Source organism: Lucilia sericata, unplaced genomic scaffold (assembly GCF_015586225.1).
Source record: "Lucilia sericata isolate MDLA Ls3-8-SP2 unplaced genomic scaffold, ASM1558622v1 Contig000296F_arrow, whole genome shotgun sequence".
Lineage (NCBI taxonomy): Eukaryota > Metazoa > Arthropoda > Insecta > Diptera > Calliphoridae > Lucilia > Lucilia sericata.
Window position 1 is genome coordinate 274,915 of NW_023994321.1, and position 22,672 is coordinate 297,586.

At 30.8% G+C, this 22,672-nt stretch overlaps 3 protein-coding genes across 4 annotated transcripts in view; all 3 read right to left on the reverse strand.

The window, feature by feature from the left end:
* LOC119603362 (facilitated trehalose transporter Tret1-2 homolog) overlaps window positions 1-12,799 on the reverse strand; it is a 32,777-nt gene extending 19,978 nt beyond the window's left edge. Inside the window, exon 1 of the mRNA XM_037955370.1 lies at window positions 12,583-12,799. Within this exon, the coding sequence (XP_037811298.1) occupies window positions 12,583-12,609 (27 nt within the window). The 5' untranslated portion in view covers window positions 12,610-12,799. The remainder of the gene's footprint in view (window positions 1-12,582) is intronic.
* A 117-nt stretch (window positions 12,800-12,916) lies between these two features.
* Window positions 12,917-15,741, reverse strand: LOC119603366. Of its 2 annotated transcripts, none has more exons than XM_037955380.1 (3): window positions 15,464-15,741; window positions 15,158-15,374; window positions 12,917-13,497 (listed from the first exon to the last, which is right to left on the reverse strand). In XM_037955380.1, exons 1-3 carry the CDS (start codon window positions 15,622-15,624, stop codon window positions 13,348-13,350), a joined length of 528 nt encoding a protein of 175 aa, XP_037811308.1. In that variant the 5' UTR covers window positions 15,625-15,741; the 3' UTR covers window positions 12,917-13,347. The 2 variants fall into 2 exon arrangements, with proteins under 2 accessions (XP_037811308.1, XP_037811307.1); XM_037955379.1 differs by having other exon boundaries at window positions 12,920-13,518.
* Window positions 15,742-15,856: 115 nt separating this feature from the next.
* LOC119603365 lies at window positions 15,857-18,267 on the reverse strand. Its single transcript, XM_037955378.1, has 4 exons — window positions 18,058-18,267; window positions 17,715-17,982; window positions 17,547-17,648; window positions 15,857-16,809 (listed from the first exon to the last, which is right to left on the reverse strand). The coding sequence occupies exons 1-4, from the start codon at window positions 18,139-18,141 to the stop codon at window positions 16,085-16,087; spliced, it is 1,179 nt and encodes a 392-aa protein (XP_037811306.1). The 5' UTR covers window positions 18,142-18,267; the 3' UTR covers window positions 15,857-16,084.
* Window positions 18,268-22,672: the final 4,405 nt, after the last annotated feature.

Below are 22,672 nucleotides of genomic sequence, written 5' to 3' on the forward strand. Positions count from 1 at the left end.
TATTCGTATGTAGCAGAGGTCTTTCATATCATTTGCAATTGTAAGCAGAATTAAATTAAATGTTCATAAAAATTACTCCTTATATCATCCATTCTAGTAACATCGCAATGCACTGAATATGTAGGGATCATCGTTTGAGTACTGGACCAAAAGAAACAAAAGAGTATTTAAAACGACTTTCGAATAATCCAACAGTCGAACTTTTATTGAAAAAGTCGATGTTATTGTAAGAAAATAAACAAATAATCGACTTATTGAAAAATACAAGTAAGAAATTATAGTCGGGCGTGGCCGACCATATGATACCCTACACCTATTGCGAATATTAAATGTGATTAATTTTAATAATTACGCATTTCTGTTAATCTTATATAGGTTCCAAATAATGTCTGTTCATGTTCGGTTGTATGCTGACTAGGAAAAATAGAAGACCGATTTTAATCATTTTCAACAGCCATCGTCAGTGGATCAAGAGAATAGTATGTGACACATTTTAACAAATTATATTCAAAATTGCGATCTGTTGCGTGCACACAAGTTTTACACGGTCACAAAGACGGACATAGCTTAATAAGGACAAATATTTTTGAGTGCTACAAACATCAACACATTGTGCCGACTTTTGGATAGATAGTAGTATATTAGACGTAGTTAAAAGATAAACGACCGAAATCGGAAGGTCCGGATGTATGGAGGCTAAGGCAGAAATTGAGCCGATCCTTATAAAATGTATTATTGGGAATTATCTATATACATATATAAAAATGAATGTGTGTTTGTTTGTATGTTTATATGTTTTTGTGTTTATATGTTTGTATGTTTGAACGTTATATACTACTAAACGGCTAAACCGATTTTCTTCAAATTTTCACAGCACATTCGTATGTCTGGCAATAGGCTACTTTTTATTTCCGATCATGGCGAAAAATGACAGTGTTATTTATAATTACATATCAAACTCAGTTGTGCCAATTTTTGAGCTAAGAGGCCCTAATCGGTAGGTCCGGTTGTATGGGGGCTAGGGCAAAAATTGGTCCGATCCTAATAAAATTTAATGTCGACATTTTATATAAAATCTATTTGCGGTAAATTTCATATTGATACTAGTGTTTATAAGTGAATTGTGGACATTCAAGTCATTTCCTGAAGGGGATTTTGTATAGGGGATAGGGTCAAATAATGCCCGATCATTATAAAAATCGACAGTGTTATTTATAATTATATCCAACTTAGTTGTGCCGATTTTTGGAGAGATAGTAGTATATTTGACAAAGTTATGAGCTAAAAGGCCCAAATCGGAAGGTCCGCTTATATGGGGGCTAGAGTAAAACTTGGTCCGATCCCTATAAAATTTATTGTTGGGAATTATGTTTATATAAAACTCATTTGTGCCAAATTTCATCGTGATACTACTGTTTATAAGTGAATTGTGGACATTCAAGTCATTTTCTGAGGGGGACTTTGTATGGGGGCTAGGGTCAAATAATGCCCGACCTTTACGAAAATCACTAGAATTATTAAGACATATATAAAACTAAACTTTTCCAATTTTTGTAGAGATAGCAGATCATTTAACATAATTATGAGGTCAAAAGCCCTATTCGGGGGGTCCGGTTGTATGGGGGCATCAAATTATCTCAAAAATTGCGACCTGTAGAGTGCGCACAAGGTTTACATGGACACACAGACAGACAGACAGACGGACGGACGGACGGACGGACAGACGGACATAGCTTAATCGACTCAGGAAGTGATTCTGAGTCGATTGGTATACTTTAAGGTGGGTGTAGGACCAATATTTTTGGGTGTTACAAACATCAGCACAAACGCATAATACCCTCCCCACTATAGTGGTGTAGGGTATAATAAGAAGTGAAAAAAGTTAGACTATTTGCTGCAACTATAGGACGTTATTATATAGTACAGTGAGGTAGATTGACAAACGTATATTAAACATTTTACTGATCACCTACAATCGAGGTGATTTTATTGATCACCTATGATCGTGTGTATTTTTCTAAGTGGCAGTAATGTGACGCAGTATCTTTTGTTTTAAATAATTAGACCAACTTATTTTTGGTGGTGTCGACTTTTTACTATTATTTATTATTTAATTTGATGAGGCATTACATTAAAAATTTCTGATACAATGCCAAAAAATTATAAATATACATACATAGATATGAACATTTATTTGTTGTTGTGAATTTTTATTTAACAAATACACAATAAATCTGCATCACGTGCAACAAATTGTTTACAAACTTTTATGCTTTAAAAATAATTATTGTTTTTTTAATGATATTTAAATTGTATAGAGTTTATTGAAATATTTTTCGCCATTTGTTTATCATAATTATAATTATTATTTTTATTAGAATTTTAAATTTGTTTTTTTTTATTATACAACAAATCTAACGTCTAGTCATAATGTTGACTTGTAAGAAACTTAAAAAGTTCTATAAAGTTTTTTTCTTAAATTTCTTTATTTAATGATGATAAAACGTTTCGAAATCACGTTGAATACTGTAAAATAAGAAGAAATTATTTAAATTTGTTCATTCATTCATATGCTTTTCGTCTCATTCAAATTTGACCAGTGTCATTTTTGTCGGATTTTCATACTTGGCATAAGTTTACACTTTTCAATTAAGTTGCATTTTGTATTATTTACACAATCGGTCATTTAAAGGAATTCAAACATTAAAGAAGTGTTACGAAAGAGCATATCCTGTCGAAGAAGGACGAATATATAACAAATATGTAAAGACAACAGATTTGAATTTCAGTTGACATAACAAATTTTGCAAATAAAGGTGTCTTTGCGCTATTATAACATCGTAGTACTATCTTGACTGATGGCGAAAAACAATGAGAAATAATAGACCGACTTCAATAAAAAAAATTGAAATGCATAATTTTAATTTATTAAACAATACACTCTTTCAAATTTCTTCCCCAACAGCAAATTGATTTACATTTTAAATTACATATTTACAAAATATTTCAATTAAAGTCGACTAAATTAAACAAAAAATCAACGTCACAACAATAGAATTGCAAAAACAAAACAAGAAAACACACTGCATAAAACTAAAAAGAAAAGCAAACAACATAAAAATGGAACGTCAAAGTAGAGAAAAGAAAATTGTCGCCGGCACAATGTAAAAGAAAATAAAACTGTTTAAGAAAATTTCCCCAAGATCATTCATTAAACAAGAAAATAACCACAACAACAAAATATCACACTCAACACAACAATTGAACGAAAACACAAAAATTTTCCTCTTTTACTCAGAGAAACTAAAAATATTGGAGGCATATGATGTTAACACACCCACTTTTTATTTATTTGGGAAAACAACAACACACGTCAAATGACATGTAACACAAAAATTGTAAACAAAGCAACACGTACAGTTAGGTTATAAAGAGTACAACAATATAACCCTTCAAACATTTGCATGACCAAACTGTATACGGTTAAGTCACTTCTAGATGATAATAAATAGATTGTAAACATTTTACGAAATTGCTAAGGAATTTTTATAATTAGCCCAGTAAAATCTCAGTAATGACTTCCTTCTACTTATATAGTTAGTTAGTTCGAAAGAAGAATGTATAAAATCAAATCCGAAGAAATACACCTAGGCCTGTTGTGCGCTCCTTAACCAGTGCCTCAGGTGGGAATCAAACTCACCACCTACGATCTAACAGACTAGAACACTAACTACTAACTTACCGCAGGCCACTCTACTTACATAACCACTTAGTTTTTACTGACTTATGGAAGCTACATCTAGGGTTCTATCGTTATATATCAATGTTTAAGTCACTTTGGAAGAATGACAGTTCAAAGATTAAAAGTCACTTTCACGTGTATTATAGAGGAATGACAATTAGAATATTAAAAGACAAAGGTGTCTTATAGAGGATGCAAACTATTCTTCCTGACAATGATAAGATCAGAATAATGACACATCGACGATTGAATACGCAAGTGTGGAAGATACTTCTGCTACACTTACGCTCTCAATAATGTTTATAGGGATATACATATACAGCTACACTTCCATCTAAAATAACCATTAAAAAGCAACAAGTTTGCTTATGAAAAGCAATTTAATAGAAAAACATTCTCTAAAAGAAACCTACAAAAGAAGAAGAATATTTGTATTATTTTACAAAGAAAAAAAATTAAGAAATATGTATGTAAATTTATTTCCTTACTACTTATAGTAGTAGTTTTAGTACTAGTTATAATAGTAGTAGCACAGTTGTCTCTTAATAATTGAAGGTTATTTATTTTGAGCACTCCTTCCTGCCAGTTGTTCGTTATAAATTTATATGTTTTTTTTTATGAATATCAATCAAATGCCGATAAACAATTAAAGTTATTGAATTTTTATTTGTTTGCTATTTTAGTAGTTTTCTACTTTCAATATTTATAATTATTTAAATGAATGGTCAAGTTCGAGGTCTTCTTTTTCTTCTTGCTTTTTATTACTTTTTGTTTATATTTTCATTGTTTCTTATAACGTCACACTTACAAAGTAATACAGAGTACAGAGCTGTGCAAACATTGTCTCAGACAAATTGTATTTTCTGATTAAATTATAAAAAAATAAGTAAATACATATCTAACTCATCTAGACCCATACAATAACTTTCTATTTAAACCAGTCTATAATCTTGACTATACACAAGTGATTGTAGTCGTCACCAATAAGATGAAGTCATTTCGTTTTCGCGCGATTATAAATGTATATAAGATCAGTCTATAGTTTTGACTCCAGACCAATCTATAGTCTTGACTATATGACTATAGACCAATCTATAGTCTTGACTATAGACCAATCTATAGTCTTGACTATAGATCAGTCTATAGTCTTGACTATAGACCAGTCGATAGTCTTGACTATAAACCAGTCGATAATCTTGACAACATACCAGTCTATAGTCTTGACTACATACCAGTCTATAGTCTTGTCTATATACCAGTCTATAGTCCTGACTATAGGCCAGTCTATAGTTTTGACTATAGGCCAGTTTATAGTCTTGACTATAGACCAGTCTATAGTCTTGACTCCATACCAGTCTATTGTCTTGACTTTAGACCAGTCTATAGTCTTGACTCCATACCAGTCTATAGTCTTGACTATAGACCAGTCTATAGTCTTGACTATAGACCAGTCTATAGTCTTGACTATAAATCAGTCTATAGTCTTGACTATAGATCAGTCTATAGTATTGACTATAGACCAGTCTATAGTCTTGACTCCATACCAGTCTATAGTCTTCACTATAGATCAGTCTATAGTATTGACTATAGACCAGTCTATAGTCTTGACTCCATACCAGTCTATAGTCTGACTATAGACCAGTCTATAGTCTTGACTATAGACCAGTCTATAGTCTTGACTATAGATCAGTCTATAGTATTGATTATAGACCAGTCTATAGTCTTGACTATAGATCAGTCTATAGTATTGATTATAGACCAGTCTATAGTCTTGACTATAGATCAGTCTATAGTATTGACTATAGACCAGTCTATAGTATTGACTATAGACCAGTCTATAATATTGACTATAGACCAGTCTATAGTCCTGACTATAGACCAGTCTATAATCTTGACTATAGACCAATCTATAGTCTTGACTATAGTCATGTCTTTAGTTTTGACTATAGTCCATTTTATCGTCTTGACTGTAGACCAGTCTATAATATTAACTATAGACCAGTCTATAGTCTTGACTATAGGCCAGTTTACTATATTGACTATAGTCACATCTATAGTCTTGATTATAGTCATGTCTATAGTGTTCACTATAGACCTGTCTTTAGTTTTGACTATAGTCCAATTTATCGTCATGACTGTAGACCAGTCTGTTGTTTTGACTTTAAAACAGTCAAAAGTCTTGACTATAAACCAGTCTAAGATCTGGACTTGACTAGACTATAGTCTTAACAAAATACCAGTTCTAGGTGATCTGTTTTCTCCAGTTGAAAAAAATGCCTGTTTATAGTATTGGCTATACTAAATTCTCTGTTTGTTGATCTAATTGAGTCATGATTTTACTCCATTAACGTGTCAAACGCGCTTTACCTAGAAGAAGCATCTGGGTGGTATGTTGTCTTCATCTTAAAAACTTAAGTACGAGTACTCCTTTGGCATTCGTTTAAAAATTTCATTTTAAAACTAAATGTTTCTGCTGTCCAACTGCATCTTATTAAAAGGACTGCGGTTGGTATGAGTAATATTTAATTAATGAAATTTTTTCACAAGTATACGTGTGTGATCTAAAAAAACGTATGGTAATAATTCAGCGCAAAGGAAAACATGTATCTAAGAGAGTTATTTGTATTCGATTATATCCAATCCTGTATCGAAGAGTGTGACCTAATTGCAAATTGATTTGCGAAGACTTTAACGGGGCTACGATCAATATTTCGATAAGTTATAAACAAATCAATAACACTTACCACCCATTTTTTGATTGATGGTGGTTATATTCATTCATTCGTACCACAAACTAATTTGTATAAGAATCAACATTTCGGTCAAAGTGTGTTACTCTTTTATTTTAAAGCATCCAAAAGCGAACAATATTGATAGTAAACAACAAAGTTCAACCTGTTGCAATAAAATTATCTTTAGTTTATCAATTATCATTTAATATTGTCATATATAAACAATAATGTAAACAATAGGTGCGAGTTAAAATACAGCAATACTAATAACACAAATGATATAAGACAAATTAAGAATTTCACAACAATAAGGGAGTGTATGACAGACTTTCAAAACATGTAGACTGCATTGTTAGGACGTGCACATTTTCTTAAGTCAATATATGCATTTTCATTTGCAAGTCAAGTTAGAGAAAATAAAAATGATAATTTTAAGGTTGTTCTAAATAATAACATTGTTCCCTCATTGCTCATTGAGTAATATTTAGATTATTAAAGAAGCTAGATTTATATACATACATATGTATACAATATAAATATTTATCAAACATCTCAGTAACATGTTGTTATTCAGATAAGCTATAAAAAGATAAATAATATGAGTTAATATTTGATACTGCAATTTACAATTTTAGACCCGTATTCATAAAGATATCAATAGGTTTATTTTAGGTTTACTACCTACACTTTCCATACAAAATTCCCACAATAAAACATCAACAACTTTATTAAGCTTTTATGAATATGGGCGTTAATATAGTACACTGCTATGCTGGTTGAGGGAAAATCATATTAGTTCAGCGTACCTCTTAAAGTTTAATTCTCAGAATCACTGTCTTAGGAACAGATCTGGATGTAATAATGTCAACAGGACTACTCTACAGACTCGTCTACGGAGTAATCTCTTGACTAGTCTACGGAGTGGACTATTGACTTGTCTATGGAATTATATATTGAATACTTTATGGACCAGTCTATAGGCTAATCTATTGATTAGACTTCTGATTAGTCTATTGACTATTCTATAGACTAGTCTATTGAATAGTATATTGACTTGTCTATAGACCAGTCTATTGACTAAGCTTTGATTAGTCTTTTACCTATTCTATGGACTAGTCTAGAAACTAGTTTATTCACCAGTGTATGGACTAGTCTAGAAACTAGTCTATTCACCAGTGTATGGACTAGTCTATTAACTAGTGTTTGGACCAGTCTATTCACTAGTGTATAGACTAGTCTATTCACTAGCCAATGGACAAATTTATAAACTAGTCAATGGACTGGTCTATTGATTAGTCTATATGGACTATGGACTAACTTATGGACTAGTCTAAGGACTGGTCTATGTACTAGTCTATAGGATATGTTGTATGTTTTTGTCTATAGACCACTCTATGGAATAATCTATTGACAAGAATACTGACTAATCTGTTGATTAATCTATTGCCTAGAATTCTGATTAATCTATTGACTATTCTATGATCTAGTCTATTGAATAGTATATTAACTTGTCTATGGACCAGTCTATAGACTAATCTATTGACTAAGCTTTGATTAGTCTTTTACCTATTCTATGGACTAGTCTAGAAACTAATATATTGACTAGCCTATATTCTAGGGACTATTCTATTGACTAGTGTATGGACTAGTCTATTCTCTAGCCAATGGACAAATTTATAGACTATTCTATGGACTGGTCTATTATTAGCCTTTTATGGATGTGTCTATGGACTAATTTATAGACTAGTCTATAGGATATGTTCTATGGACTGATCTATAGACCACTCTATGGAATAATCTATTGACTAGAATACTGACTAAATTAAGGATTAATCTATTGAATAGAATTCAGATTAGTCTATAGACTAAACTTCTGACTAGTCTATTGACTACTTAGTATATTGACTATTCTATGAACTACTATATTGACTAGTCTAAGGACTAGCATAAAGACTTATCTATTGACTAGACTTCTGATTAGTATATTGACTAAACTACTGACTGGTCTATTGTCTGGTCTAAAAGAACTAGTCTAGTCTGGAACTATTTTATTGAATAGTCCGTGTACTATTCTATTCACCATTCTATTAAATTGTCTGTGGACTAGTCTATTGACTAGACTACTAACTAATCTATGGACTAGTTAATTGACTAGACTAATCAATAGATTGCCGTGATTGATGGGTTTTACTGTATAACTTGTTTATGAATAGAATATATGCGTTAAACAAATATGCATATCATTTTAAAAAGCTCAATAAATATAAAAAATGTAACAACATTTATATTTTAAAGCTCTTATCTTTGTTATAATTAATTATAATATTTATATGTTTATGCTTTTTAAATGGGTCAATACTTTTTGCTTCAATTATTTTAATTTTTTAAAAGATAAAAGTTTTTCACAAAATTTATTTTTGCCAGCTTACACTCTTTAATTAGCAAATTTATTTATAAAAATAATAATTATTTATAAATATTGACAAACAATTAAATTTACATTTCTCATGTCACAAGTTTTAAAACAAAAGTCATCTGTTTGATTTAGTTTTTGTAATAAAAATAATAAAATGTTACTAATTTTTTAAATAAATATCTAAAAATAATAAAAATGAAATTTTTGATAGAAAAAAATTTTTATGATAAATTCATTTTCTTTTAACGTAATTTTTTCGAATAGTCATTCAATTGTATTGCATTACTTAGATAGATACATGTGTATGTATGCATATTCATATTATTTAGTAATTTCAAGAAAATATAAAAATATTGTCTTCTTTTTTCATTAAAGAATACACTTAAAGTAATAAATGGTTTAGCATTAGTTAGCAAACTGAAGTAATCATTTTAATTAATTTTTTATTCACATGCATTTTTAATAATTGCATAACATTATTTTTCATTGTTGAAGGAAAAAACTTAAAACATACTTACACCCTGCAAAACACGCATGTAAAGAATACTCCTCCTAGGTGAGGACCACGACATCCATCCATGGTCCATGCCTTCATAACATAGGACTACGGATCATGTACTCCAATAATGTTTTCAGGGAAGTACTTTTGGGATAACCTAAATGCCTTACGTCCTTCCTACTTAAAACCCTGGACCGATAACCTAAATGCCTTACGTCCTTCCTACTTAAAACCCTGGACCGGATAGTCGATACAGTTTTTAAATGCAGTATAACAGACAAAGACCTCAGCATGCTTATGTAAAGGAATATCGGTTTACTTTATAGGGTAATCTTTCGATATCAAATTATATATACCAGCGGTATACATTGACATCGAAGGCGCCTTCAATATCGTGCACACTGATACTCTTCCAATCTTAAAATCAGTTTCATATTGATTGAACACTCTGTAACTGGATTAACTACATGTTTTATGCCCTTTATTCTCGGTAATCACGTTTTATAGCCTTCTAAGAACCCTAACCGAGAATGGACTTAAACTTATCTGCTGGGCAGACAAAGTCGTAATACTTCTAAGGGGAAAGGATCCAAATCAATTGTCTAGAAGAGCTGAATAGACCCTAAACTCTGCTTTCAGCTGGGCTCAAAAAGGGAGTTGAATATTAACCCGGCGAAGACGAAAATCTGTCTTTTCACAAGAAAGACAAACATTTCTATGTATATTGAAAGCTGTTTCCTGAACAAGAAGATAATGATGACCGACAGAGTTAAGTTACCGGTGTTGGGCGCTATGTAGAAGAACCAAAGACACGAAATTGAGCCTTAGTCCTACTATTACACACTGTCTTTTTTGGACAAAAACGTAATATCAAACCACTACAGGGAGTTCAGCGTACATACTGCTTCGGTATAATAGTGCCATGTGCACTATGTCAATAACTTCTATTAAAACATACATATACTTATAAGATATAAGGTCTCACTTACAGCCCAACACATTTTAACAGTTCATCAATATGTACTGGACACATTAGAAGGCTATACACAATCATCGGACTTGACCGATCGCATACCAGACACAGAATATGTCGGGATCTATTAAACACTTATCCTTTATAGAATATCATTGGCAAACGTATCATTAGAGCAAATACCCGTATTAATCCGTTACTACAAGGATGGCTCTAAACTGACAGACAAAACGGGCCTGGGGTACTACATTAAAAGTCCATAAACAGAAATATACTATCGTACTATATCTAAACACAACACTAGCTTCCAGGCAGAAGTCCGTGTAATAACGGAATGCGTAAATTGGATTAGATATGGCGCCAACAAGAGTTAATATAGGACAATTAGAGCGATATCAGGGAATAAGATTAATTCTATGACCCTATTGGACTATAAGAAAACGTTGATCGTTACCTCGCCCAGAAGTAAGCTCAGCATTTTATGGGTATCAAGTCACTCGAGAATAATCAGCAAAGAGCGAATGTACTTGCTTTAAAGGGAAGGAAACTAAATGACAAAAAAAAAGTACCAAAAAGGGGAAATGCGGGAATTTTGATTTCAATCGAACTTACTGAACCAATTTTAATAAAAACAAGTAAGAATGTATAGTCGGGCATGGCCGACCATATGATATCCTACACCAGTGAGTATTAACATACCAATAATGTGGATTATTTTTCTAATAAAGCATTTTCCCTTAATTCCCTCTGAAAGACGGGTTATATGGGGGCAAAGGTAAATATGGTCCTATCGATATATATTTTGGTAGGGCAATTTACGATGACATTAAAGTTATTTATGCAGAATTTCAATGTGATAGTAGTGTTTAAAGGTGAAGTTCCACCTTCAAGTCATTTTTTGAACAGGACTTTGTATGGGGGCTAAGGTCAAATGAGGCTTTATCATTACGAAAAACTTATATAAAACTAAGATTTGCTGATTTTTGTAGAGATTGAATAATATTTAACATTATTGTAAGCTCAAAAGCCCTATTCGGGGGGTACGGTAGTATGGGGGCTAGGCGAAATAATGGACCGATTTCAATCATTTTCAATAGACTTCATCCTTGGGTATGTGCCAAATTTTGAAAATTGCGACCTGTAGCGTGCGCTAAAGGTGGACAAGACGGACAGACAGACAGACGGGCGAACATCGACTCAGAAAGTGATTTTGAGCCGACTGGTATGCTTTAAGGTGGGTGTAGGCCCAATATTTTTGGGTGTTACAAACATCAACACAAATGCATAATACCCTTCCCTCTATAGTGGTGTAGGGTATACAATATTAAAAAAAAAGTTAATTTACTCACACAAAATAAGCTATTTAATGTGTTATTTGGAATTCGGGTATAAATTCTATTCCTGGTCGAGAAAGTAATTTTCACAAGAGAAGAATTTCATCATTCTAATCGTATCTCTGGAATTTTAACAATATTTAACGTACACAGTCCTGATTGTACAAGAAAGAATCTTTGAGGGAATTTTTTGGTACTTTTTCGTACTTCAAATAGAACTTTTTAAATTACCCAGAAACATAAAATTAAACTTTAATGAAATTAAAATCAAACTTTATGGTCTTTTTTCGTTATCCAAGTAGTACTTTTTTAAATCTCAGTAATTTTTTTGGATTCCTTCCCTATTTTATACACATTTCTTCATTATTATCGTTTACCCAATTGTTTCTATATTTAACCAATTTTGCTTTGTCTGTCTACCTGTTTATCTGTTGCTATTTGTAACCCACAATCTTCATATATTTTATATTTATATATCTAACTGAATAAATAGTTGCCCGCCAGTCTGTCTGTTACCGCACATGTGCTAAATTTCTAATCAAACGGAATCTGTACAGACAATTTTGTTTCCAGCGATGATAGCGTTAGATTAATATATACAATATAACAAATTTGAGTAAAATTAAGGATGATAGTTTTAATTGAATGATTTCAGTTAATTTTTTTACAAAATTAAAATAAAAAAAAGGTTTTTTAATGGAATCAAGTTTTTCAATACCTTTTGTATTTGTAATCAAACATGATTTTGAATTGTTTATGGTAAATAGCTATTTAATGATATTTCAAATATTTCACTAATTTTGAAATCAACTTAAAAAAAAATAGTTATTTGAAAATCAACTGATCAAATTCAATAAGATAAATTTCTCTATTTAATAAAATTTACCTTTTCTGTATCAGTTATGGCCACCATTTTGTAAGATTTTCTTAATAAAAGACGTTTTCTTGTTAAAATTTAAAATTACTTTCTTAATTACCACATTTCTTCTTATACTTTCAAACACTTTCGTCTTAAAGTTTTCAAAAAATATTTCAAAATTTGCGTATGAATAGGAAAAACTAAGAAAACACTGCGTATTAGTTGAAAGTCAATGTTAGACTAAACATATCTTAAGGAAAAATGCTAAATAACGCAACTAAAATTGTTTATTTACTTAAATTCTCTACTATTTTCTACACATACAAATGAGCTACTAATTTACAAGTAACATTTCTACAAAGACGTAAAATCATTACAGAGTAAAGCGAAACAGGCCGACAGAACCCACAACCAAACCTCAACGAAATAACAAATCCACTTGTTGCTGGATGAGGGTAAATGAGAGTAAATGAGTTGGAAAGTCAACAGCACGAAAGGAGAACATGTTTCACTAGCAGTAGTTCAAATTACAAATACGATTATCGTCATTATCATCATAATCATGCTCATCAGTATTATTATCACTGTTTTATAATTTGGAATTTATTACTCGGTTTTATTTTATAAACAATTTTGCAAACAATTTTACCCATCAAGATGTCATATTTTGAAATGCAGTCAACTGGACGTATAAGTATTATTAATTATTATGATATGATATTAATCATACGTATGAGTGTTTGCAAAGGGAAATTTAATACTAATGAAATTTTGAATTTTTGTTTTTTTTGTTTAATTAGTATCATCACTTTGTCTTCTTGCTGTTTGCTCTTCATCTTCAGCCTTTACCCTGTGATGTTCATTGATAAGTTCACTTAATTTTGTTAAACCATTTAGGAAGGTGGTCGACTTTACTTTATCTAAAAATTCTATAACATATAACTGTATATGATCGGTAAGTAACTGCATGAAATGAAAAAAGTACGAAAAATACAGCAATTATTAAATTGTAAGCAGAGCTAAGAAATAATGATTTCTACATAGAACTACTAGTTCAGTTCTAGTTCAGTTCTAGTTCAGTTCTAGTTCAGTTCTAGTTCAGTTCTAGTTCAGTTCTAGTTCAGTTCTAGTTCAGTTCTAGTTCAGTTCTAGTTCAGTTCTAGTTCAGTTCTAGTTCAGTCCTAGTTCAGTTCTAGTTCAGTTCTAGTTCAGTTCTAGTTCAGTTCTAGTTCAGTTCTAGTTCAGTTCTAGTTCAGTTCTAGTTCAGTTCTAGTTCAGTTCTAGTTCAGTTCTAGTTCAGTTCTAGTTCAGTTCTAGTTCAGTTCTAGTTCAGTTCTAGTTCAGTTCTAGTTCAGTTCTAGTTCAGTTCTAGTTCAGTTCTAGTTCAGTTCTAGTTCAGTTCTAGTTCAGTTCTAGTTCAGTTCTAGTTCAGTTCTAGTTCAGTTCTAGTTCAGTTCTAGTTCAGTTCTAGTTCAGTTCTAGTTCAGCTCTAGTTCAGTTCTAGTTCAGTTCTAGTTCAGTTCTAGTTCAGTTCTAGTTCAGTTCTAGTTCAGTTCTAGTTCAGTTCTAGTTCAGTTCTAGTTCAGTTCTAGTTCAGTTCTAGTTCAGCTCTAGTTCAGTTCTAGTTCAGTTCTAGTTCAGTTCTAGTTCAGTTCTAGTTCAGTTCTAGTTCAGTTCTAGTTCAGTTCTAGTTCAGTTCTAGTTCAGTTCTAGTTCAGTTCTAGTTCAGTTCTAGTTCAGTTCTAGTTCAGTTCTAGTTCAGTTCTAGTTCAGTTCTAGTTCAGTTCTAGTTCAGTTCTAGTTCAGTTCTAGTTCAGTTCTAGTTCAGTTCTAGTTCAGTTCTAGTTCAGTTCTAGTTCAGTTCTAGTTCAGTTCTAGTTCAGTTCTAGTTCAGTTCTAGTTCAGTTCTAGTTCAGTTCTAGTTCAGTTCTAGTTCAGTTCTAGTTCAGTTCTAGTTCAGTTCTAGTTCAGTTCTAGTTCAGTTCTAGTTCAGTTCTAGTTCAGTTCTAGTTCAGTTCTAGTTCAGTTCTAGTTCAGTTCTAGTTCAGTTCTAGTTCAGTTCTAGTTCAGTTCTAGTTCAGTTCTAGTTCAGTTCTAGTTCAGTTCTAGTTCAGTTCTAGTTCAGTTCTAGTTCAGTTCTAGTTCAGTTCTAGTTCAGTTCTAGTTCAGTTCTAGTTCAGTTCTAGTTCAGTTCAGTTCTAGTTCAGTTCTAGTTCAGTTCTAGTTCAGTTCTAGTTCAGTTCTAGTTCAGTTCTAGTTCAGTTCTAGTTCAGTTCTAGTTCAGTTCTAGTTCAGTTCTAGTTCAGTTCTAGTTCAGTTCTAGTTCAGTTCTAGTTCAGTTCTAGTTCAGTTCTAGTTCAGTTCTAGTTCAGTTCTAGTTCAGTTCTAGTTCAGTTCTAGTTCAGTTCTAGTTCAGTTCTAGATTCAGTTCTAGTTCAGTTCTAGTTCAGTTCTAGTTCAGTTCTAGTTCAGTTCTAGTTCAGTTCTAGTTCAGTTCTAGTTAGTTCTAGTTCAGTTCTAGTTCAGTTCTAGAGTTCCATCTTAAGTATAGTTTAGAGACCGCATAGCTAAAAATAGACTAAAATATAACTATGAATCTCACCTTAACATCATCGTATGTAACTTCATACAACTGATGTCTTTGACCCACATCACTCAATAACATGTTAATAAAGGCCACATCATTAAGACCACTTTCAATAAGACTACCATAGATATTCATTAACTGTGCAGGATGTTGATGCAAATTACTTAAATTGAATTTTCCAATCTCAACATTACGAAATCTTTCCAACAGAAAATAATTTTCACTGAAAAAGCTTAAAAAACAAATCAGTTCCAAGATATGATATACTTCAGTATTTGCCAACTAAATTTGAAATTGCCTTTAACAGTTTATAAAACTTACTCCGTAAAGATTTTCGCAGAATGATAGTTTAAACGGCGCTTAATTAAACACCAGCCATTCTGTAAAGCCACTATTTCAGTGGGTGTGAAACCAGTTTCTAAAGGGAAATTCTGTTTAATGAGTTGAGGCAAAGGTTTAGGATATATAATTTTAGAGGCCATTAAGTAAAAATTTTACGTAAATTTGTTTTCGTTAATATAAATTTATTTGAATAAAAAACGCGCCATCTGTTGTTTGGTAGGGTAAGTTATATATTTGACCTAAGCAAAAGCTAATTGTTATGAAAATCTCTTAACCCTTCAATGTACTTGAACATAAAGAAATGTTTAAATTAATCGGAAAGCTAAAAAAGTAATTCACAAAATTGATCTGCCCTAAAAATAAACGCAACAATTTTTACAACATAGTTAAATTTATTCAATTAACAGACAAAAATAAGGTTTCAAAACAAGTAAAAAAAACGATTGAATTTAAAAATTATAAAACTATTACTAAATAAAGAAATAAGTTATGAAATGATTAAGGAATATTAAAGAAAATAATAAATAATTCATGTTTTAACTATAAGCTAAACTATGGGTTAACAATGTCACTGAGTATTCATGCTACATAAAAACAAACTTAAAGATAAATACGGAATATTTGGCTTTTGGAAATTTTCGTATTACACATGGGACACTTATGAGTCAAACGTATGGCGTGTTCAATACACTCTTTACAGAAGACATGACCACAACGAGTTGAGGTAGGTTGGCGTTGTAAACATGATTCCATGCAAACGGGACACATAAATGGTGTATGAACAGAAGCTGTTGTCGCTGCTGAAGATGGTGGCGAAGTGGCAACATTGCCTGACCCTGATGAGGGTTTTTTGTATTCTGGTGGTGTAAAATATTCAGTGCGACGTTTTCTTGCTGTCGAGGGACCTTGGCAACATGAGTCTGCAACATCTTCATCTTGGTGCGTCAAGCGTCGTCTATTTAATTGTCTTTGATTTATTACTGGCCTAGGATTGTGATGTTCCTGATGTCCCCCTGGTGTACATAAATCCACTACAGGATGAATATTCGCAGATACCAAAATAACATCATCGTCGTCGTCATCATCAATATGGCGGTTATTATTACTATTAACGCTGATAGTGTGTCTGTTTATCTCTGGTGTTTGTGTTTGTGACTCTGATAAATCTATAACATGAGCAGCTATTGATCCTGTGGGTGACGATCTTCGACGTCTGGGACGACTTCTTTGCGTATTATTATTGCGTACTATTGTGGCAATCGGTGGACTATTGAGTGTTAGAGCCGTCATTGATGAAGTAGATGAACTGGGAGTACTTGTTAAATCTTTTAATAAAAGGGGAATTTTTATTGAACAAAAGAAAATAATAAAATGAGTTTTATAGAAATACATACATACACAGAAAAAATTAATTTTAAAAAATTTTCAATTAAACGATTAATCAAAAATTTTAAAAGGGTTCAATTCATTTTGTATTTGATTCATAAAAATGTATAATCAAATACGTATTTAACAACAACAAAAATAGAAAAAAATAAAAATTTTGTGTACGAAATCAATTATAAGTAGTAATTGAATATACAATTTTTGTTATAGGTTGAACTTCAAAAAATAAAATAATTGAAAACGAGGTTTTGGTAATTGAAATCGTTTTTCAGTTTTTTCTGTGTACTATAGACTAGACTATTGACTAGACTATATGATAGACTAGACTATAAACTGGACTAGACTAGACTATAGACTATACATTAGACTATAGATTAAACCATAGATTTGACTATAGACTAGACTATACTATTATAGATTAGTCAATATAACAGGCAAGAATAGATAGCCCAATATAAAAGATTATAGTCAATACAATAGACAATACAAGACTATAGCCTATACTATTGATCAGACTATGGACAAGACTATAGGTGGAACTATTGACTAAAGTCAAGTCTATAGTAAAGTTTATAGTATTGACCACACAAAGTCTTGAATAAATTCTTAGTCAAGAATACATACTAGACTATAGACGAAATAAAGAAAATAACTACATAAGAATTAAAGAACTTACTTGAATTTAAAATATTTTCCGAAGTGCTATTGTCACACGAATTGTTCATAAAAAGACCAATTGAACGTAGATTCTGATCAACATTATCACAAATTCTATTGACTGTAGGAAAAATGCATGAAATAAAATATTATAAAAGACAATACATTCCTAAACACAAATACTGACTTCTTTCAATCTCTGCATCCATGTTGCGACGTGTGGTCGGCGAGACTACTGCAGAAGCATTTTCAATTATTGAAATAGAAGTTGCCCCAGCTGGAGAAGTATTATCGGATGAAACTGATGAATCGTCGTTAAGTGATCTACGTGTGCGAAATGTTGCAGAATTGCCCAAAGAAGTACGTTGAGGAGGACTAATGCTCAGGTCACGATAAACACCTTCAATGAAGGAATCAACATTAGCTAACATATCATCCACGGATTCATTATTTAACTAAATGAAAAGTGACAAAAACAAAGAACATTAATTCACAAAATTTGTGAAATTAGAAGAATGTGTCCATCATACTGAATCTTTAGGCGATTGAGCTGCATAATCTGTCTTATTCTTATTTTCCTTTTCCATATTGTGCTGCCTTTTACGCGATGTCATATTTTCGGGTTTTTTAATTATTTATTTTACAGTTATAGATTTATAAAAGAATGACAAAAAATGCCTACCTACGCGCTAAACAAACGAAAAAATTTAATAAACAACAAATTTTTAAGCAAAATGTCTGAATTAGTGATAACAGCAGTGTTGCCACTTTGGTTATTATTAACCAAAAGTGGTTATTTTTATTTTGCATGTGTACATGTGAATTATTTTTTCGTTTTGGTTATTTTTTTTGCAAACAATTGAACTAAATGCTGTTTGCTTTTATTCTAAAAATAAAATTAAAAAAACCTTCTTTTATCTCTAGTTTTAAATCAACTATGTAAATACACATATTGTCCCTGTTTTAAATTTTGGTAATATGTGGAATTTTTTTTACTATTTGAAACTTTTTTATTACTGCAATTTGTACATCTACTGGTTATACTTACGTGCACAAAGGTATTTTTCGATATCTTAATTGGTTTAGGATTTAGCAAAAGTACCTATGCATTTTCCACATATTAAATGAGTTGATTTAAATCATAACAACACCGTAATATTATTTTATTTACACTAGCCAATCTAACACCGTGAATAATGGATCCTCTCTCTCCTTTTGGTGCATCCATGAACTTAAAATCGCTTTTTGGGTCGATTCAAACTCGTCCGTCCTTCCGTTAATATTTCTATTGGAACTTTTTATGTAAGGAACTTGCGGTACTTATAAGAAAAAACGAAATAGGCTGTACTTCGCATTTCGATTTTTATGGAATTTGGTGGGAATAGTCTACCTACTTAGTAGATTATGTCCTCCAAATTTAATTTAAAGTATAATTGCAACTTCTATACCTATTTGAAATTTTGCATAAACAGATACTGTGCTAATTTGCCGAAATTCTAAGATAAATGATTTAATCAGAATTAATAAAGTATTTTCTGCTAATTGATGCAAGAATAGTATCACAATATCTTTAAAGTATTAATCAACTGATCTTTTAAGCAACACAGCTAAGGAAAATTAAATTGTATTGGCTACAACAGTTGTAATAACATCTAATCTCGTACGACGAACAATAATCGCGATATATGCAAAGATTTGATACTCATGACCTTTGACTTCTACTAAATATCTCACCATGATTTTTAGTTCTTTACCCCATGTCTATATTAGACAAATATTTATCACGGCACTTGACAAAACGTCGGCAGAAAAATTGTCAGTTTTTTGTTTATGTTAATACATAGGGGTAACAAAACGCTGATTTTATCACGACAACTCAAAGATAATTTTATTGAAATAAAGCTATATTTTATAAAAACAATTAAAATTAAATGCAAATTTTGTAAATAAACACTAATTTCACTAAAACTAATGTTAAAAATAAATTTTAATTGCACAAAAACTAAATTCTAAACAAATTTTACAATAAAATGACGTTTGTTATCAAGACAACGTTGTCTAAACAATTGTTTAGACAACACTGTCATAACGGCGTTATAACGCTAATAAATGCCGTCTGTACCTGCTAATTTTTTATTATGATAACAATTTGACGTTTAGCATAATAAATATTTGTCTAATATAGACACGGGGTTATTTACATTTTCTAGATGATGTTGTATGCTTGTTTTTATGTTGCCGTCTTAAATTCTAAATTTTGGTCAATTTGTCGGATAATTTGGATAGATTACGTTTACAAATATTGCTGAAGTTATGAATGTAAAACTGAAATATTTTGCCAAAATATTTTTAGTTGACCCAGTTTGCTTGCGAAATATCGGTCAAAAATTTCACCTAGCCCCCATATTATGCCCTATTCAGAAAATTACTATATTGCTTAAAAAAGCATGTATAGCGATGAAATTCAATATGAAAAAGTTTTTTTTGGAAATGTATTTGTCAAGGCTTATGAAGATCGGTATATAATTGACTCTATCCCTCATAAAAAGTCTCCTCAGAAAATGACTTTAAAGCTCATAATGTACTGCAATATAGCAACAAAATTCAACATAATCAAGTTTTAAAGGAACTAAAATATCACTGTTAGATTTTATGAGTATTGGTCCATAATTGACCATAAGTCTCATATAAGATCCCCTAGAGAAAATTACTTTAACGCTCATAACTGTCTTCATAATACCAGTTTAGCGACGAAATTTAACATAGTTACAAGTTCCACTTCAGAAAATGAATTTGTTATTTTAATGTCCAAATGTAAACATGAAACAAATAAAAATAATTTTGTTTACTTTTTTCTTAATTTGGTTATTTTTTATTCGAATTTTGGTTAGAAAAAAATTTTTGTTGTGGCAACACTGGATAACAGATAGATGAAGGCGTTACTACACCGCACGCGATTACTGTAACAAGTTATCGGAAAAATGTTGCAAAAGCAACAGGATGCTTACAATTTAAATTTTGTTGAATTAGAATCAGGGATGGCAAAATTGGTACGATGGTACTTTTTTTGATACTATTTGATGTTCAAAAGTACCGTTGTACTCCCGAGTCTTATTTGATACTCTCAGGGCCAGACAGATAGATAAAGAATTTTTATATGAGAACCTTTAATATATCGTTTCGATAAAAAAATAACAGGTTAAAGTAGGTACATTTAAAATGTCAAATTTTAAATTCCAAGAGTGTTTTAGCACATTGTTATATAAAATTCTCAAAAATGCATCAACTAAAAGCCGTTTTTTTCTAAAAAAATAATAATAAAATTATAAACGGCTAATAAAGTTGTACATATTTTTATCTTGATTGACATTATATGAATATTAATCTTATTAAAATTTCATTGTTAATATTTTATGAGAAAATTACCAGAAATTTAAATTTTGAAATAATATTTGACTTTAAAACAAATGATTTCCAAATGATAGGAACTCGAAGGATTCAATCTACTATAAAACCATATGCTTTGAAACTAAGCAATTATCCAAAGATAATATAAGAAGTTTTAGGTCAAAAATATTTGGACTTTTAAGCAAATTATTGTTTCATGTCATATTCAGAATCGGATGTACGAGTAAATATCCTATTTAAGGTCCCACGACGGTTCAATAAGACATATTTAAGCGATTTATTGACAATGAACAGTCGATACTAATACTTGTAGCTCAATTATTAGCATTTAGTTGAAATTCTAAATTCGTCCTTTTATAGGGCGAAATGTGGCCTGATTTTAATTAATGCCGGATTTATTAAAATATAATAAATTATATCATGACAGCTTTAAATTTAAGATATTTACATAGTACAATATCTGGCTAATATTTGAGATGTAAAAGGTGAACATTGAGGGACGGACAAGGATTCGTCATATTAACATATAATGCCTTTCTACTTCTGTTATGGATTGTTTAAAAAAAAATTAAATGTAAATGTAGTTAAGAATTGCCATCATTTAGCAAAAAAATATTTTAGTACTTTGAGATCGAAAAAAGTACCCTCTGAAATATTTTTTGATACTGACACAAAATCTCATTTTCCATCCCTGATTAGAATGTATCAAACGATTCGAACTTTTGGAATTGGAATAAAAATTCAACTTTTTCAATTTAGCAAAAGTTAATTATTCGATTTCTTGCAATTTCAAAATTGTTGACATTTGGAATTTATCTTATATCGTCTTTTCCGATTTATCGATTTATTTCTTTACCTACAATACAGCGATTGTTTTGAAACAAAATAGTCGAATTCAACTTTTCTCGACAAAAAGTCACTTTTTCGAAAGTCTATTTGTAGAACCCTAAAATAGCATTTCGAAAAATATACTTTTTGCCAAAAAAGGTCGAAAAGTTGAATTCGAATATTTTGTCAAGCAAACACTACAAATAATTGAAATAGTGAAATATCTTTCGCTCTATCTTTTGTAGACTTTATGGCGTTTTTCGACTTCTTTTTCAAAGTTTATGTTAAAAGTGTATTTCCATGTTATATTTCTACAATAAAAATAAAAGTATGTTTCTTTAAGTCTTAGATATTAGACTGATTTTGTTATTTAGTACGTTTGTAACAATAACTATATCTGACTCTAGAAAAAATTCAGATTTTATTTATTTTTAACAGTAACTTTTTTCGACTTATCGACTTTTATTAACATGTCATATTTTTGTTATTTTCAATTTTTCGGAAGTCGATTTATAGAACCCAATAACAGAGTGTATATTTATATATGCAAAAAGTCGATTGTTCGAAAGACATAAAAAATAAATAAAATTCTTTTAAAAAAGTTTCAGTTAATTTTGATTTCAAAAATTCGATTTAGCAGTTATGATTTAGTTTTATTATTTTCTAAAAAATAATTAATAAAGATAAAAAATTAAGAATTTATTAAACTTTTTAACTGAAGTTTTATGAAATTCGTTATTATGAACCTTTTTTGTAAACAAAATAAAATTTTAAAAATTCTGGCGCTTAAAGTTATTAGTAAACCTCTACATTTTCAATTCAATTCAAGTAACACCTAATAAATCGCTAAAATTCCTTTTAAAAACTAAGTTAGCTTTTTCCCGCTAGATTCGTTGCAAAATCGTTCCA

What these genes read in the sequence shown, in the direction of transcription:
- LOC119603365 (XM_037955378.1), bottom strand. Translation starts at nt 18,141, where the DNA reads ATGACATCGCGTAAAAGGCAGCACAATATGGAAAAGGAAAATAAGAAT. An exon ending in GGATGCAGAGATTGAAAGAA is followed by an intron (nt 17,649 to 17,714) that starts GTCAGTATTTGT and finishes TTTTTCCTACAG; the next exon opens with TCAATAGAATTTGTGATAAT. An exon ending in GGAAAATATTTTAAATTCAA is followed by an intron (nt 16,810 to 17,546) that starts GTAAGTTCTTTA and finishes TTTTATTAAAAG; the next exon opens with ATTTAACAAGTACTCCCAGT.
- LOC119603366 (XM_037955379.1), bottom strand. Translation starts at nt 15,624, where the DNA reads ATGGCCTCTAAAATTATATATCCTAAACCTTTGCCTCAACTCATTAAA. An exon ending in TCTGCGAAAATCTTTACGGA is followed by an intron (nt 15,375 to 15,463) that starts GTAAGTTTTATA and finishes TTGTTTTTTAAG; the next exon opens with CTTTTTCAGTGAAAATTATT. An exon ending in TTACATACGATGATGTTAAG is followed by an intron (nt 13,519 to 15,157) that starts GTGAGATTCATA and finishes CATTTCATGCAG; the next exon opens with TTACTTACCGATCATATACA.